General features: G+C 38.8%; 1 protein-coding gene across 1 annotated transcript in view; it reads right to left on the minus strand.

Annotated features, from left to right (window-relative positions):
* The window catches only part of LOC136029163 (uncharacterized), a 902,097-nt gene extending 886,280 nt beyond the window's left edge, over positions 1 to 15,817 (minus strand). The window contains exon 1 of the mRNA XM_065707268.1: positions 15,651 to 15,817. Within this exon, the coding sequence (XP_065563340.1) occupies positions 15,651 to 15,655 (5 nt within the window). The 5' untranslated portion in view covers positions 15,656 to 15,817. The remainder of the gene's footprint in view (positions 1 to 15,650) is intronic.
* Positions 15,818 to 20,322: the final 4,505 nt, after the last annotated feature.

The following is a 20,322-nucleotide window of genomic DNA, read 5'->3' on the forward strand; positions in this document are numbered from 1 at the left end:
ACTAATAAAAAAAACTAAAAAATCTAAAAATCTAAATAAGCTAAAAAAGAAAAAAAAAGGAAAAAAATAAAGGAGAAAAACAAAACTAAAAAACGAATGTATATACAGACCGGGACACCGGGATACAAATGATGACCGGGACCCGGGACACAGGGAATATAAATGACGACCGGGACACAGGGACACAACTACAACGGGGACACCGGGGGAAACAGGGGGATAACCTGACAATCTATTTATATGCAAAGACAATGGGACAGCAAAGAATGTTGTATATTCGCAAGTTTTACGTAGTTAAAACCATATATATATATATATATATATATTCACAGGTGGGACATAGGGACACAACTACAATGGCGCGTAACTATTATGGCGCGTAACGACTTACGCGCGCGGGGGGGCTTGGGGGGGGGGGGCGCGAAGCGCCCCCACCAACTAAAAACTAATAAAAAAAACTAAAAAATCTAAAAATCTAAATAAGCTAAAAAAGAAAAAAAAAGGAAAAAAATAAAGGAGAAAAACAAAACTAAAAAACGAATGTATATACAGACCGGGACACCGGGATACAAATGATGACCGGGACCCGGGACACAGGGAATATAAATGACGACCGGGACACAGGGACACAACTACAACGGGGACACCGGGGGAAACAGGGGGATAACCTGACAATCTATTTATATGCAAAGACAATGGGACAGCAAAGAATGTTGTATATTCGCAAGTTTTACGTAGTTAAAACCATATATATATATATATCTATATTCACAGGTGGGACATAGGGACACAACTACAATGGCGCGTAACTATTATGGCGCGTAACGACTTACGCGCGCGGGGGGGCTTGGGGGGGGCGCGAAGCGCCCCCACCAACTAGGTGTTGGGGTGGCGCGAAGCGCCACCCCAACAGCTAGTATATATATATATATATATATATATATATATATATATATATATATATATATATATATATATATATATATATATATATATATATATATATATATCTATATTCACAGGTGGGACACAGTGACAAAACTACAATGGCGCGTTACTAATATGGCACGTAACGACTTACGCGCGGCGGGGCTTGGGGGGGGGGGGGGTGAAGCGTCCCCACCAGCTACTAGTTTCTTATAGAAATATGCACGATGAAAAAGAGGTGCAATTCCCCCCCCCCCTAGATCATACAGAAAAATATCAAATTTTGTATCTTCACTAAGAGAAATCTAAAAAGAAATCGTATTTTGTTCACTCTTTGGAGTTGAACCTTGCTTGAAGTATGTGCACAACCTTACTTTTAAACCTAAAGATTTTCTAGACCAGAAAGATTAGTAGACAATTAATAGCTGCATCATAACTTAGGCAAGAAAACGGAAGCAGCAAACAAGGATGGAAAAGGAAGGTTTTTGTCTTGACCAAGAAGAAGTTCTGAATTGAAGAAGGAGTTCTGAACTTTTATAATTCTTCTTTATGAAGAATCGGAATGTTGTATAAAGACCAAAAACGTTACAACCACATTTTTCAAGATCATGTCTGGTATTCTTCAAGGGTGTGTACTTTCCCCCATGCTCTTTATAATTATAATGTATTTTACCCTGAGATTTGCATCGGACTACGGGGTAAAAGTAAACAACAAGCAATTGTTCGATCTTGACTTCGTGGACTATGTTGTCCTTATCGAAGAGTCTAAAAAACGGTTGCAGCAGCTACTTGACACTATCACCGAGAATGCAGAGAATGTCGGGCTAAAGATAAACATAGACAAATCGAAAAGCATGACCGTCACAAGCTCGCCACTTGTTCTCCATTACAAAAACAAGGATCTAAAACAAGTCCGGGAGTTCAAGTACCTGGGTAGCTGGATTGACTGTGATGGAGAGATTTCGAACGAAATTAACCGCAGAATTGGACAAGCTACAGGTGCCTTCAATAGATTGAAGCCTATTTGGCGAAGTAACAAATTTTCAATGCGACTGAAGCTTCGACTCTTCAACAGCAATATGCTCTCAATTCTTATTTACGCAAGTGAATGTTGGAAAATAAACACCCAGCTTGAAAACCAGATTTCCGCATTTGAAAGTATGAGCCTCAGAAGAATTTTGAATACAAGCTGGTAACAAAAACTACAAATGCAGAAACGCGAAGAAAAACAGGCCAACTTTCAGTCGTTGAGTTGATGAAAAGAAGGTGGTGGCAATGCCTGGGACATGTTCTTCGTATGGAAGAGAGTCACCTTCCTCGAACAACCTATGAATGGAAGCCGGACTGTAGAAGAAAGCAAGGCCGGCCCAAAAATACATTGAGACGAACATGTGACCGAGATCTGAGGACGACTGGTACCTCACTACTACCTGAATGGGATGATGTCATCGCTGCAGCATCAACGCGGGACGAATTGAGAGGCTTTGTCGACACCTTAAGCGCCACCAATGGCTCTGGATGAACTAAGATCTAAGGTGAGGAAAAAGAACAACCTCAAACATCAGCAAAGAAGACAAAACAAGCGATAGAGCACATGCACATATAGAAAAGCTTAGTGACAAAATGGAAAATAGAAAACAATAAAAAAAACCTATGCTGTCTTTGACCAAAATGGTAAAACAAGATGTATATAGTTTTGCAGGTAGTTTTCATATAAATAGGCATTTAGCAAAGCCATGATAAGAAAGCAAAGTCAGCTGGGTGTTATGTGACCCCCATCTCATCCTTCTTCCAACCACTCTGGGATGATGCAAACATTGAAAAGTAGATCCTAGGTAAAAAGATGAGAAGTGCAGAACTTATGCTTTCCGGGTGAATTGTGCGTCATAGTTTCATTATTGATATAACGGATGAACTGCCAGAACTTTTAAAGATCTGTTTTCCGAACCGCAATCAAGCTTCAGGCAAAACCAAAACTGCACATCTTGTGAACAACATTTTTGGCGAAAGTCGATTTGAAGTTCGTTTGAAAAATAGTCGCTCGTTTTATGAATAAACAGTGCAGGTATCAGTCATAGTAGTGTATGCCCCTGGAGAACTGACTGATGGAGATATCAGTGATATAATTTATGGAATTTGTCATTACCACTGTACAACGGTAACTATATCAGTGATATCAGGAACAGATAGACAGGGTTCCAGGTAGAAATGCGGTATTGTTTATTAGGGGATATTAATGCTTAAGTTCTAAGAAATAGACATTATCCAAGCCTAGGTAAAATTTGATGCAGAAAAAGAAAACAGAAATTGTTGGAGACTGCAGCAATTGTGTATGTATAACAATCTAGCTATAACCAATACAGTGTTTGGTCACAAAATGGCCCATCAGTTAACATGGTATCCACATGATGGAAAGACAGCTAACGTTATCGATTCTGCTATTGTAAACCGAAGACTAGCGGGATTTTTACAAGATACTAGGGTGTAGGAGTGCTGTTATCGATGTCAAAAATAAAGATCACCATCTAGTAGTATCTATTATTAATCTAAAGCTGCAATTTAGGAAGAGTAAATACCTTTCAGGAAGCTATGACATTTTATTCCAGGATGAGAATTTGAGAGGAACTTTCCATGAACAGTTGAATACTGAACTGAAGAGTCTAAAACTGAACAATTTAGAATGGATGGAATGATTTTAAGAAATTAATTTTTGGCTTGAATGAAAAAGTCATTGATGGTGGGTTATGGAAGAAAGTTAGAAACGGAGCTACAAAAATAGTGAAAATGATTTATGTTTAGTAGTGAGGAGGCCTGTACAATAATTACTTGAGCGATTCATCATATGCAAATAAAAAGAATGTAAAGAATGTGGAAAAGCATTAAAATACGAATTAAGGAGGTGTGAAGTGGAGGCCATGGATAAAATTTCCGAATATCTAGAAGATGCAGCCAGACGGCATAAATAGTAGAATATTTTACTGATATGTTAATAAATTGAAAGGGAATAGTTAATCTAGACCTTTCCCACTTAAAAATAGGAACGGAGCCACAGTTAGTGACATGAAAAGAGTTAAAGAAAGATGAGCAGAACATTTGCAGAATGTGCTAAACCGTGGTAGAATTACGGAGAAACATAAAGAAAAGAACGAAAAAAGCTTATGATACTTTCAATATAAAGTAAGATTTATTTCGTGAGGAAGAATTAGTGACAGTACTAAAATGATTAAAGAATAACGAGTCCCAAAATAACCATAGTGTGGTATATGAGTTTTTTTCAAATATGGTGGTTGTAAGGTTAGAAATAAGTTATTGAAGATTATGATTATGACTTTTAAAAAAAGGAAGTACCTAGTGATTATAGGAAAACCTTATACAATACTAGCTATTGGTGTGGCGCTTCGCGCCCCCCAAGCCCCCCTCATGTGCGCGTAAGTCGTTACGCGTCTAGTTACGCGCGATTGTAATTGTGTCCCTTTGTCCCACCTGTGAATATAGATAGATATATATATGTTTTTAACTACGTAAAACTTGCGAATATACCACATTCTTCGCTGTCCCATTGTCTGTGCATATAAATAGAATGTCAGGTTTACCGACTCTTGAACATGCAACATATAACTGTCCATGGGAAAAACAATCCGTATTCAGATCTATACAGCATTTTTTTAATGATTGCCCTTGAGCTTTGTTGATGGTGATTGCTAATCGAATATTCCCTGTGTCCCCGTCGTCATTTATATATAATTATCCCCCCTGTGCCCCCCGGCGTGTCCGTTGTAGTTGTGTCCCTGTATTCCGGTCGTCATTTATATTCCCTGTGTCCCAGTCGTCATTTGTGTCCCGGTTTCCCGGTCTGTAATTTCTCTTTGAGTGTCCCGGTCGTCATTTATATTCCCTGTGTCCCGGTGCATTGATCTTGATTTTCGATTTGGGCACCAAACAACGTCATTTGGAACCATGTTTCTGATGTTTAATAAAAAACACTTAGATTCTGATGTACTTCCAGTAAGCAAAGTCTTCAATGGCTCTGGTGGTGCCGCCAGTTGAGGAAGTTTAACTTTTTCTGAGGCGCAACACATCTACTCAAGCTATAATCATCGACTGGGCTGTACCTGATTCCTCGGCATGCTTCCTTTTGGCATTATCTTTGAGCCGCAAGCCTGTTTTCACGTTGTTCTTGTGATCCTTCGGCATGATTTTTTTGGGTTCTACAATGTGTTGTTAGTGTTACGCTAATAGTAGAATAACAGAAGATTTTGCCTCGGGTGCCAGAGAGACCAGAACCTCCATTGATGAGGTACCACCCCTTGGAAGAATCTTTTGATTCTCTATAGTTGTGGGTGTGTAACTACTTATTACGCTACAATACTTGAGTCTATATCTAAGATAATTACTTGAACATTACTTTCAATAATATTCCTAACGCCTCCTCAAATATCACCCCGTGCAAAAATTTTCTAAAGGTGCTTCGAAATAAAAGGATCATTTGTTTTATTTGCTTTTCAAAATAAAATTGTGGAAATTCTGCAAGAAGACTAGGCTACTTGTGAGAAGGAAACATTGTCATGACAAAAGAATAGTATTATTACGTTACCCTCTTTCTCGCAACAATATAGGAGAACGACCCTTCTGAGGGAAACCCTATAATAACAAAAGAGTTCCCACTTTTTGTGTTCCCTACCCTGGAAATGACCCCCCCCCCCCAAAGGTTCTACATATATCCCTAAGCAATATACTTCTCTGTCGTTTTTTTTCGTTGCTTGATGCGTCGTATTTCTTTCTTAACAGCTAGCTGTTAGTGAAGGAACCACAATAAGAAAGATCGCGAGAAAATAGTCACCAGACTTAAACAAGCTAAAGAAGGTTGAATTTAGAACCTAGGGCGGAACAAGAACTGAAAACGAATACCTGGTGGTGCATTCAAAATTCCTTGCACTGATGGCAAAAATGGCTTACCTGCAGAAAAAAAAACAAACATTGGGTATATTTTTATTCTGGAGAGCTTTTTTGAGCATTTTGCCTGGTAGAATATTTCACCATGAGTGCAATTTCAGATCCAATTCCGCTAATGAGGGATTTCAAGAGAAGAGGGGAAGTACTGTCTCTCTACTCTACTCTTCACATTTACCTTGCCTTAATTTGCACTTGCAAGCAATAACAATTTACGAGTTCTTCGGCTGATCGACACTAGCATGAAAAAGCTATACTCTATGCAATACCAAGTATTTTTGCAAGTTCTCTCCCCTCCCCTACCCTAACTCCCTCGATGTGACCCAGATCTTTCCCCGGCCAGACACCCTCTTTGCACTACACTAATGGACTTTGTAGAAATTTTACGGACTGCTACCTAGCAATGCGATCTCATTGCAGGAACGTCAGTGTCATCACTTTGTTGATAATCGAAGATTTTAAAGCAAACAAAGGACTGACTAACTGTCACAGACAAGAAGTATGTAATATAGACATCCATACTGAAATACAAACTGATATAATTTTATGGTACCAACAATTTAGTGCTTGTGCTCGTCTATCCTCAATTTCTTCCAAAAATGTTTTAATAAAGGTTGCCTAGTTAAATCTAGTCAAATATTTATTATTGCTGAAGAAATTCAAAGAAAGAGTTTTAAATGTTATCTATATCATTTGAGTATATATTAAAAAATTTCCTAGTAAGTGATTCAAAGCTAGCTAGCTTTCTTTTGCCATTGGACAAAACGCAGTTTTTTCAGAGCTTATGACAGCGAAGAGAATCATGTATGGGATAGATTCCAGCACTAAGAGTGGATTGAAACAGCTTAAAAATATTCTCAGTTTTGAACTCGTTTCATTGAGCTCAGGGATTCTACGTGAACGCTTCGAAGCGGTGTTAAGCCCTACCGTGCTATACTTTCTGAGAGAGGCCAGTGGCTTATGTGAATGACCTGACAAACTTCGAAGATGATTGTTGCTTGTATGAACGTGAAGTAGTGTTGTAACTGCAAAAATTGGGCATTTTACCGTAATTTTACAGATCCCCATAAAATTGGTATTTTACCTATTCTACGTAATTTACGTATTTCACGTAATTTACCTATTTTACCGGTATCTTCCATATTTTACGATTTTGGTTTAAAAGTTTAAAAAAAATTTCTCTCTCGGTACCGTATCCTTTCTCGCATTCTAAATTGAAACCTCTCATCTAGGTCGAAAAACAGAAAAATAGCTGATGACGTCATCGATTATGCAAATTAGGTGATATCTCCTTTTGCACACAAAATTTTCGTTGCACCCACCAATATTCGTTTTCAGCAACCAATTGTGCCCCTGATAAATTTCTCAAACCTTCTTTAGCTCATTGAAGCCTGTGATGTTAATATTTCGTTGGCTGGATCCCTGACTATGTATCCTTGATCCGTCAAAAGCATTAACATCAAGCACTCCCCCCTCCCGCCTATACAATTATCTACCTGTCCTCCTCTATAATAGATAATGAGAAGCTATGCGTTCCTGGATGTATTTTATCGACCATCAGGTCAGTCAATCAACTTGGTTAAATTAAACTTTAAAGTAAGTGCCTATAGTAAACGTTTGTTTTACATGAACTACGTGTCTCCTTAGGAACGAATGCACCATGTGGCATTGCTGCTGCTGAAACTGGGAGGCTCAATGTATAGTTTTTCAATAAATCTTATATTGATTGGCTATCTCAGAACTTTCAGTTGATATCATATTTGTCCTCTCTTGGGAAAAATGATAGTTTGGTACGACAAAAAAGCAGAAAACGCCACTTTGCTGTCAGATACTTTTATTGGCTACGTATAACAGCACTTACTTTTAATTTTCGTTCAAATGAGCCGACTCCTGATTTTCTAGGACCACTGGTTCGATATGATAACCCACAGGATAATTATACAAACAAAGAAATAAACATGTAGCAGTGATCTGCCTTCTCAAAAAGATGCAAAATTCCTCGTTTTTACGGCACTTGGTATTAACCAAGTGACATATAGCGATCGCAAATCCTGTCGGTGTGTCTGTCTGTCTGTCTGTCTGTCCTGGTTTTGCTACTTTAGGCACTTCCAGGTAAGCTAGGACGATGAAATTTTGCAGGCATATCAGGGACCGGACTAGATTAAATAATAAATAGTCGTTTTTGCAATTTGACCATCTGGGAGGGAGTGGGGGTCGGTTAACTTGGAAAAATAGAAAAAATCAAGTATTTTAAACATACGAAAACATACGAAAGATATTGTGTCTTAGAGCTCTTATTTTAAATCCAGACCAGATCCAAAGACATTGGGGGGAAGTTGGGGGATCTAAAATCTTGGAAAATGCTTAGAATAGAGGGATCGGGATTAAACTTGGTGGGAAAAATAAGCAGAAGTCCTAAATACGTGATTGACAAAACCAGAACGGACCTGCTCTGTTTTGGGGTGTTGGGGGGGGGGGGGGTTAACTCGAAAATTAGAAAAAATGAGGTATTTTTAACTTACGAAGGAGTGATCGGATCTTAGTGAAATTTGAGGTTGGGAAGAATATCGTATTTCAGAGCTCTTTTTTTTTAAATCCAGACTGGATCCTCTGATATTGGAGGGAGGATCGAGGGGGGACCTAAACTCTCGGAAAACGCTTAGAATTGAGTGATCGGGACGAAACGTGGTGGGAAAAATAAGCACAAGTCCTAGATACGTGATTGACATAACCGGAATGGATCCGCTCTCTTTGGGGGAGTTGGGGGGGGGGGTAGTTTTAACTCTGAAAAATTAGAAAAATGAGGTATTTTTAACTTACAAAGGAGTGATCGGATCTTAATGAAATTTGATAGTAAGAAGAACCTTGTGTCTAAGAAATCTTATTTTAAACTCTTGGAAGGATATCGTGTCTCAGAGCTTTTATTTCAAACCCCTAACGGATCCGGTGACAATGTGTGAGTTGGGGGGGGGCTTAAAATCTTGGAAAACGCTTGGAGGGATCGGGATGAAACTTTGTGGTAAAAATAATCGTGAGTCCTATATACGTGACTGAAATAACCGGAAAGGATCCACTCTCTTTGGGGGAGTTGGGGGAGGAGGGTTAATTCTGAAAAATTAAAAAATGAGGTATTTCTAACTTACGAAGGATCGATCGGATCTTAATGAAATTTGATGTTTAGAAGGATATCGTGTCTTAGAGCTTTTATTTTAAATCCCAACCAGATCCGGTGAAGGGGAAGTTGAGGGAGGGGTGGTACCTAAAATCTTGGAAAACGCTTAGAGTGGAGGGATCGGGATGAAACTTGGTGGGAAAAATAAGCACAAGTCCTAGACACGGGTTTGACATAACCGGAACGGATCTGCTCTCTTTGGGGGAGTTGGGGGAGGGTTGGTTCTAAAAAATTAGAATAAAAGTGCGGTATTTTTGACTTACGAAAGAGTGATCGTATCTGAATGAAATTTCACATTTAGAAGGACCTCAAAACTCAGATGTTTTATTTGAAATCCAGACCGGATCCAGTGTCATTATGGGGGGACCGGAAATTTTGGAAAACGCTTAAAGCGGATAGATCAGGATGAAACTCGGTGGAAAGAATAAGCACAAGTCCCAAGCACAAGTGGCTGAAATAACCGGACCAGATTCGCTCTCTTTGGTGGAGTTGGGGGTGGGTAGAGCAATTCGCAAAAATTAGAAAAAAAGATATTTGTAACTTACGAACGAGTAATCAGTTCTTAATGAAATTTGATATCTAGAAGAATCTTGTGCTTTAGAACTCTCATTTTAAATCTTGACCAGATCCGGTGACATTGAAGGGAGTTGGAGGGGGAAACCGGAATTCTTGGAAAACGTGAAAATCGAGGTATCTTACGAGTGGGTGATCGAATCTTAATGAAACTTGATATATAGAAGAATCTTATGTCTCACATATCCCCTTTTTTCAATTCGAATTGGATCCGGGGACATAGAGGGTTGGAGGGCGGAAAAAGAAATCTTGGAAACCGGAAATCTTGGAAATCCCTTAGAGTGGAGAGATCGGGATGACACTTGATGGGTAAAATATGCACAAGTTATAGATACGAGATTGACATAATTGATACGGATCCGTTCTCTTCGAGGGAGCTGGGGGTTGTTAATTTGGAAAAATCAGAAAAACTGAGGTATTTTCAACTTAAGAACAGGTGACCGGATCTTAATGAAATTTGATATTTAGAAGGAACTCATATCTCAAAGCTCTTATTTCAAATCCAGATCTTTTGACACTGGGAGGTGTTGGAGGGGGAAACTGGAAATCTTGGAAAACGCTTATAAATGTCGTAGATACGTGATTGACGTAACCGAACTGGATCCGCTCTCTTTGATGGAGTTAAGTGGTGGCATTCAGTGCTTTGGCGAGTTTGGTGCTTCTGGACGTGCTAGCACGATGAAAATTGCTAGGCGTGTTAGGGAGCTGCACAAATTGACTTGTTAAAGTCGTTTTCCCCGATTCGAACATCTGGGGGGCTAATGGGAGAGGAAAAATTAGAAAAAATGAGTATCAAATGTCAAATAAATTTGGTATTTAGAAGGACCTCGTGACTCAGAGCTTTTATTTCAAATCCCGGCCGGCATCAAGCCTCTGATTTTCCTTTTAAAGCAATCTATTGATTCTTAGAATTTTGCTAGAGCTCATACCACATGAGCTCTTGGCTCATCCGACCTCGCCACAAGTGCCATATGAGCTCTTAGCTCTTGTTGTAGATTGGAGCTTGGAACCGCTACACTAGAGTGGCGCTACACTAGATGTGACGTGACGTATATAATAGTTTTATTTTCATCAAGATCACTTTCCCCCTTGAGGTGATTTCCCCTTTCTTCAAAAATCAAGCAAATATTCACGGGTTCGTAACATCTGGTGGGGAACAATGCGCTCGATGAGTTTGACTCGTTTGCAATCTTCATAAAAATCGGACTCTTTTTATGTATATGTTGTTATCAAATCTCCTTTTTAGAGTATCGGTTGCAATAAGCACAGGAACTGTTTGACTAGGCCCATAGAGTACCCAAAGAATAAAAAGCCTGGTTAATAGAGATGCAATCATTGCTGCAGCGATAAAAAATGGATTAACACATTTTTTACCTACATATATGCCCACTAGGAGGGGGCATTGTCAAGGATCTAACCACTACATTTTAAAAGAGTTTGAATATAAGTCACATTCTCCAACAAAAACACAATCGTTCAACGAATAGAAGGCACTAATCCCCAAAAAAGCTCCATAGTCTTTAAACGAGTGGAAAAATACACTTGCTATTTGAATACGAACACATAAACAATAATAGAGAGAGAGAGATAGAGAGAGAGAGAGAGAGAGAGAGAGAGAGAGAGAGAGAGAGAGAAAAAGAAAGAGAAAAAAGGAGATTTCAGCGATTTATATAGATTTAATCACTCAACAAAAAAACTGGACCGGCTCCATTGGAATCCAACTTTAATTAGAATAATAAACAAAAAATTGGTACTAGATAATTATAAGGAACACAGTCAAGAATTTTGATCAGCAAGATCTCACAAAAATCGGTATATCTATCTCTATTCGTAATATATAGAATTGATATTTTGGTTAGGGTACGTTACGTTAGGTATTTAATATAATGCGTTCTGGGCGGCCTACTTTCCATAATTTTCTGCTGTAGTTCCTATAATTTTGATAATTAGTATTATATATTCATCGTATTTTGGTATATTTCATTAGGATTAACCTAGCTTAATTAACAAACGTATAATTAACAGGGAAATTTATTACAACTCAAAAATTTATTAATAATAGAATAAAAATCAATAAACCAATGTTGTTTTATTAAGTCTTTCGAAGGTTTCAAACGAGTGTTATTCTGCAGTCAATTACAGGAAGAGTATTCCATATTACATGGCTCGCAGCCATAGGGTTAAAATCAGGTCTTACTTTTATAGAGAATAATAACCCGTCCCAATCGATTTGACGCCGTCGATAGTAGTAACACTCTTCTGTTATTATAGTATTTTCATAACTCACCTTCCGAGCTACCTTCTCGGTAGGGGCCTCCCCCCCAAGGCACTCAGCACGTCCCCAGGTGGTGGATAGGGGAGCTTCTCACAGATATGTAGGATACCTCCATGGAGATGGGAGACGCGGGCCAAAGGGAGACCCAGTTTCTGTGTCTCCTTCTGGTTCTTGAAAAATAACTGGAACACCCTCACCCGGGGAACATAAACAAGGGTGGAGGAGGAGAATAGTCCCTCTGATATGTACTGGGCAGGGTCTACTGGCGTGTGGACACGTCCCACCAGTCACAATCCACTCCCCCAGCGATGGATAAATTGTTGGTGATGCAGGGTGACACAAGGGCGCATTATCCGTAGGAGATATAGTCGGGCACTGCTAGGGACAGAGAGGAGCGACTTACCGCTGTCCTGACTTCAGCGAAGAAACCCTTTTTTTCACTTTGATGATGATTATGAGCAAACAAATGAATATGAGATCAAGCGAGACCGCGTCTGGGGAAACCAACGATGCTACCGCGTCCGGAGCAGTCGACGATACGACGAATGCAAATCGCACGAATACTGAACTTTGACAACTCCACCCTTGGAGGCCATTTAATCACCTATTTCGACTTTATCAGTTGGTACCCTTAACATCAGAACACTTGCAAAACAAGGGAAAAAGGAACTCCTCCTGAGAGAGATAAACCGTTACAACTGGGACGTAGTCGGCCTATCCGAAACCCACCTCTTAATCACTGGCAAAGAAAAACTTGGTGACACTACTATTATACTGTCAGGATGCAATGATGGGAAATACCGGCAGAGAGTTGGCTTCCGACTCTCCAGTAACGCTAGGAGATCACCAATCACAGCAACACCCTTCTCTGAACGTGTGATCATGATTCACCTGTAAGGCTCACCAGTGAATCCCACTATCATCCAAGTATATACACCCGACTCTAGCAGAGATGGCGAAGAATTTGAAAGTTTCTATCTTCAACTTTAGTGTCTAGTGGACTCCGTGCCAAAAAAAAAAGATAGCATTTGTCATCGAGGACTTCAACGTCATTGTCGGCGACAACTCATCTGACAACGACGATGTGATGGGTAAACTTGGCCATGGCCAGCTGAGCCAAAGAGGTGAGCGCTTAATCGAATTTCGACGAGATAGTGATCTTATTATCACTAACACATTCTTCAAAATACAGAGCCCGCTGTAAAACAACCTGGACCTCCCCAGATAGAATAACTCATAATCTAATAGGTTATATCCTCGTCTGTAGATGCTGTAAATCTTCCATCACAAAGACAGTCACTTTGGCTTGCGGTGATTTCAATAGCAATCTCTCGCTTGTTATGACTTCATTTAGACTACGTCTAAAAGTGGCCACAAAATTCTCCAAAAAGCCCCCCAGATTCAGAGTAAACCTCTTAAAAGACTAAACTATCCGACAAAAATACACCGCTACTCTTTCCGTTAGAATTTCTGAACTCCTCTCTACATCCCCTTTAACTGTATCAAAGGATGACATCGATAATCTGTATCAAAGGATGACATCGATAGCTTGCAGGTCATATGTGATGTCGCCCAGTTGACCCTGAGAGTATAAAAGACGGACCGAAAACCTTGGATCCCGGATGAAACAATGCGAAGAAAACGCAACCACACTAACAAACTAGACAGAGAAAGTCGGGATACGTACAAACGATTGAAACGTCTGGAAGAGAAAGCCACTGGCCGTACTGACCGCTCCTATATAAGGGAACAATATGAGCAATCAGACATGACATTCAAGAAAGGTGACACTCACTTCATGTACAGGCGAGTGTGGGAGCCACGCCACTAAAATACTCACTAGAGTAATGCTGGGAGTATAAGAAATATAGCTTCAACCATTAGTCCAAAATATCAGGCCAGTTTCCGCCCAAACAGGTCAACGATTGATCAGATATTTCAGATTATGGAAGAATATCTTGAGCTTGGACGTAGTATTTTCCACCTCTTCATTATCTTTAAGCAGGCTTTTGACCTCATATGGAGAGAAGGTCTATGGCAAATTCTTCTCCACTTTGGTGTACCACAAAACTTAGTATCATTGATCAGAGATATGTACTCAAATTTCAGAAGCCGAGTCATGACGGGATAGGGCCTTTCTGATAGCTTTGAAACATCAACTGGTGTGCTGTAGGGTTGCTTGCTTTCCCTGGAACTTTTTAACCTGTTCCTTGCCGCTGTCGTATCGCTCCTTGACAACCCGTCAGGTGTCCTCATTTTGAAAATATCAATTGATAAATTTTCTTATGCAGGCGACATAGACCAAATAAATGAGGACCACTTCAGTCCCACGCGGACAACAGACCAATCAACCACCAGCCGCTTTGGAATGGCCATCAGTTCCTCAAAGACAAAAGCCATGGTCTGTTCACGAACGTTCCCCTTTCGAAGGAAACACATTAATATCAATGGCATGGGGGTGTATTATAGGGCAAAAATTTGATAGGAAAAAAAAATGCACAATTAAGTTTCCCATTCGATACTTATTTAAAATATAATAATCACTGCTGTCACAATCACTCCTAAGCACCACCATCTCCCTAATGACCAAGGTAAATATTTTGCAGTTCATATAATTGACTTACCAATTAAGTGAACATAACACTTGATGCCTTTTTTTATGTTCTTTACGAATATAATAATCGCTTCTATCGCAAATTCAAATTTAAGCACTTTTTGACACTAACTTAACTAACCCAACCTAACTAAAAATAATTTTGGTGCTGAAAAAACGTAGCATTATTTTGTCGAAAATGACCGATAAAAAATGTGGTATTATTTTGTCGAAAACGAGCGATTAAAATGTAGTATTATTTTATCGAAAACGACCAATAATGCATGCTTTAATTGAACGTTCGTCATTTTTAAGAGCTCAAAAAGTGCTTAAATCTGAATCTGCTATTGACGCGATTATTGTATTCGTAAAGAACATAAAAAAGGCATCGAGTGGTATGTCCACTTTATTGGTAAGTCAATTATATGAACTGCAAAATATTTACAAGCCCTAGGCTATGCGCAAGGTTGATTATTTTGTTTGTTTTTGTTCTTTTGTCATGAAATTGACCTTATTCGGCTCTATGAACGATTTGTCAATGAATAAAATGCACAGCAGATAATGTCAAAGCCACAAAATCAGCAAACGTTTGTACTTACCCTTGCAATATCTAGTCCCATTCGGGTATGGTGGGATGCAATCCTGACGACCGCGATTATTATTTAGGAAAGAGCAATGAAGTGAGAGTATAATAGTGGGTTATAATTCTTTTTGTGCTATCTGACCTCTTCATCATAATAGCCTATCTTTAACGTGGAAACACTATGTAGCGTAGGCTAGTCACCTATTTGTCGTAATTCAAGGAAACCTGTTAACGATGCGCGGTAAAATTTTAGAGGAGGGCTTTTTGGTATCTTTGAAAGTATTTTAGTTAGACGGACGAAACTTTCAGGAATGTTTCGTCAAAGCTCCTTTGAAATATATGCCTTCACCTCCTGCCTTTCAAAATGGCACTGGTTTTCGATGAGCTTGCAAAACTTTGCGTTATAAAAACGAAACTTTCAGAAATAGATCTAAAGCACACATAAGGTCGTAAAACGGTGTTGAGCCTCATGATTTGTAAAGGATTTGAGAATTCTATCCAATGAGCTAAACTGGTCCTAACCTTTGCCATCCGTATCGATAAATATTGTTTCAACGCCTATGAACAAGCTACATACCTCATTTTTAGGAACTATTTCTTTGTATTTTTATCCTGTTTACAATACGGATCTCACACCCAAAATTGCTCCCAATTCACAACAAACAACGACTAATGCAGCATCCAAAGTTGCAGTGTCACACACTACAGAAGATAATGCTGTGGGGCATAGCCATTGTCGAAACTAATTAATGTCTGCCGAAGCAGGTTTTAAATACATTAAATGATTCGTTAAGCGTACACTATCCGTTGAAATTGTTACTAGATAAATATTCCGAGTTTCATGCATCATTTTTCGCCCTTTAGTGAATTCACTAGCCTGTCATCAAACTGTTTACGGCAATAAACAGCAAGTTTAAGAAACGAGTGAATATTTTTATTACAAGGCGAAACTCTAAAAAAGAAACAAAATCTGATGTCAATACGCACATTAAAAGTATGTATTTATTGATTCCAGATTTGGCACTTGTCTGTTAAACGGAACATACCAAAGAAGTTAAGTCAGGTTAATCCTGATGAAATATATAGCAAAACATGATGATAATGTAATACTTTAGAAACACAATTATAGAAACTTCGGCAAAGAATTACGGAAAGCAGAACGCATTATATTAAATACATAACCCCTAAACAAAAAACATAGCCCCTAACCACCTCTAGATATCAAATATTTAATTAAAGTATGCCTGCATCGTAGTTTCTGCACTTAAAATAAGCAAATCAAAACCGATATTAGAGAGGCAAACCGATCTTTTTTAGATTTTAGACAGTGTAATTCTTGAGGGTGTTCCCTTTAACAGAAAAGTACCCCAGATTTATGAAGATCCTTAGGTTACGCAAATTCATTATGCAAATTTAGCTGCCCAGAAATGTCTGATATGATCATACCTACTGAAAAATCAATACATAAACTCACATTTATAAAAAATTATTATAAATCATTTTAATTCTCCTTGGTTTATAGCACAACAACCCACGAACATCCTATATCCACCACTAGCAGACAAAATCAAATTCCAGAGCAAGAAGAAAGCTATGGAAAAAGTTGCCTTTCTTAGTAAAGAGGCGTAATCTTGACTATTTTAAAGGTCTTTGTAGCGTCACCTTCTGATTTGCATGGAAGGAAAATGCGGTAAAATATTCCTAAGATGTTGGGATAAATTCCTTTAAGCCAGGTGTTACGGGTTGTTAGTTTTTTTTTATAGGTTTCAATGTGGCCGAAACGTTTACGCTCGTATATCTTTCTATGCAATTTTGTTTAAGCATACCTTTTCCTGTTAGTTCTTATTCAATTATTTTGGTCTTCTGAGAGGCTATAAAAGGGGAGAACATATGCCTGGGATGTCCTATTAGAATTTCTTAGAATTGACTGCCACAAAATTCAAGACACAAAGAAGTTATCTTACTACCGCAAATTAAAAAATATATTCTTATTTTATTACAATATGATTTCGCCAGAAGTGAACTTTTTGTAGTATTTTGTTGCAGCGACCCATAGATTTTTTGTAATTTTGTCTCTTTTGATGTTGTCTTGTAAACGATAACAAATTAAGTTTAAAAAAAGTTTTCAATAGATAATAAGGAGCAGGATTAAAACTTGAAACTGACAGGAAATTACTTCGCAATTTATAAGGGTGCTTCCCCCCTTCAACCCTACATTCTTTACATTAAAGTTGGACATTGTATCCGAATTCTTCAAAAACTGATGTTCAAACACAATGGCCGTCGAATTGGAATCCGAAGTTTTTAAAGCCCTAAAATGCTTTAGCGTAACGAACGTGGGTATGAGCAGGCAGTAGCTGCCCTCCTGTTAAACTTCTTGCTTCTAAGAACTTCAACCTCGTGTTTACGGGATGATTGATCTTCGGTCAAGTTTTAATATTTATTCTAATGTTATGGAATTTTTTTTAATATTTATTTCACGAGAAAATCATGTCCTACTTTGACCTACTTGACATAGATCTCCTGCCGGCACTGATCGGCGTAGAAAGAGCCGTGTGCGTCTCCAGATAGATTATGAACGCATGGTTATTTTATTATTTTTTCCAGTGTCGACCTTGTCGAGCCAACAGCCCTAAAAGATTGGGAGAGGGCTCATTTGATCGGAAATCAAGGTTCTACTGCCTTCTTTAGTGACCAAGAAGATTTTTCCATAGAAAATTTATTTTTTCTGCCATTTTTTTCCGCGACAAACTACGATTTTGCCCCAAAAAGAAACAATTTACCACAAATGGCCATTCTTAGAGAACCAACCGATTTGATTATATTTACAAACTACATCTGGAGAAATGGGCTTGTAAATGCAATATCACAGTCATTGAATATGGTATTAAGTCAATTTTTAGGGAAAGTTTAGGCATATGTAAAACTTTTTGGAAGGTCACTGGGTGCATGCTGGTTGTCGAAAAGGATCAGCAATATCTCAGAAGCGGGTAAGGGTGTAAAATTGAGACTATCAGGGTTATTACTACTACTGTTGCGGTTGCTGTTACTAGTATGGAACTTGATTAAAACAGTTTTAGCGCATTCAGTTTGTCAAAATGGCACATATACAAAACTCAGAAACAGAACAGTATATTAAGTAGAAACTTTTCGGAACAGCTTATGTTGCTTTAAAATTAAAGTAAAAGGCACTATGCTCAAACTGATTGTCAAAAGCACGTCTCAGACAAAAATCTTAGGAACGACTGTGGGTATTAACTTGAAACTCTCATAGATAGAATTATTGCTACTGCTACTAATAATGCTGAAAATGCACCCAGGTTGTCAAAATGGTATATATAAAATGTCTCAGGAACAAAACAGAACATTAAATTTCAATTTTTAGCAAAAGTTAAGGGCAGTTTAAAAGTATATCCAAAGGTACTATGTTTATCCAAATATCAGAGCACGTTATCTTTTCTTTCTATTTGTGCGAAGCCACATCGGAGACGCTGAACTAAATCAAAACACACTATTTCCATCCAAATTTATCATAAGCGCCTATTTGCAACATCTTAGGGACGACTAATAGTATTAAGCAGAAACTTTCAACGCATATTGGGAGAGGATGTTTAACTAAATGTAGATGTTAAAAGGGCGTGTATGCAATGTGTCTAGAATTGCTAAGGGCATTAAGGTCAAATTTTCAGAAGGATATTGGGGTGTATGTTCCACTAAATGGGGTGTATGAACTTGCAAAAAGTATACTTGCAGTTTCTCAAAACTGCGTATAACTAATATCTGAGGATCGGTTGAGGGTATGAAATTGATCCTTTCCGGCCAATGCAGCTAATACTGCACTTACAAAATATAGTACAAAAGAGTTTACAAGTCAGTTAGCACGGCCCTTTTGGGTTATAATCGTGGTGCCTAAAAACTCTGCTGATCTGTACGGTTGGAGGAAGAATAGAACGGTGCTTTTCGTTTGCTCATACCATTTTCCTAACTTCACTATTAAGTCATGGCTTCAACCGGGTAGAGTAGGCGAATTCAAGAACTAGGATGCACTATCTTAGATGTTGAAGTGTGATTCGAGTATTCTTTTAATATGGTAACATGTGTAGAATGGGATCGTGAACAAAGTTACGACACAATTCATCTATTGTCGTATGTTACAGACCGGGACACCGGGACACAAGGAATATAAATGACCACCGGGACACTCAAAGAGAAATTACAGACCGGGACACCGGGACACAAATGACAAGCGGAGCACAGGGAATATAAATGACGACCTGGATACTCAAAGAGAAATTACAAACTGAGATACCGGTACACAAATGACGACCGGCAAACAGGAAACATAAATGACAACCGGAACACCGGGACACAACTACAACGGGGACGCCGGAAGGGCACAAGGGGGATATATAAATGACGACGGGGACACAGGGAATATTCGATTAGCAATAACCATCAACAAAGCCCAAGGGCAATCGTTAGAAAAATGCGGTATAGATCTGAATACAGATTGTTTTCCCATGAACAATTATATGTTGCATGTTCAAGAGTCGGTAAACCTGACAATCTATTTATATGCACAGACAATGGGACAGCAAAGAATATTGTATATTCGCAAGTTTTACGTAGTTAAAAACATATATATATCTATCTACTCATATATGAATATCTATTCATATATGAATGGGCCCTTCAAATGGGCTCATTCGACTGGCAATTGGAAGGATTAGTGCCCTTTTAGCAGTCTAAAATGATTGGAGGGCAACTCACCCCCCTCTTTAGTAGTCGAAAATAAGTGGTGGACAACTCACCCCTTCCCATGCCTACAATTTCCTCATACATATTCAGTCAAAATTTTTAGGTAGCCAATTTGTTCAACGTAGTTGAAAGGTCCAGAAATTATATCTTCGAGGACAACAACCCCCCCACAGCCCTCAGGGCGAAGGTTTTAAGTTATACCCTGGGAACATATGAGGTTCTTATAGAAAGTGTTGTCATAGAAACCTCAGAAAATGCTCTTTCGATTGGAAATTGAGAGGGCTAGTTTCCTTTTTAAATGTCGAAAGTGATTGGATGGCGAATGTCCTCCCCCCCTACGCCCAACTTCTCCCCAGACACTTCCGATCAAAATTTTGATATAGTCATTTTTTCAACGTAGTTTAAAGCTCTAGAAATCATGTCTCTGAAAATGACAACACACCCTCTCACACAGCCCTCAGGACAAGGGTTGTAAATTATGCCCCTGGGGC

This window comes from Artemia franciscana, chromosome 1 (assembly GCF_032884065.1).
Source record: "Artemia franciscana chromosome 1, ASM3288406v1, whole genome shotgun sequence".
NCBI lineage: Eukaryota > Metazoa > Arthropoda > Branchiopoda > Anostraca > Artemiidae > Artemia > Artemia franciscana.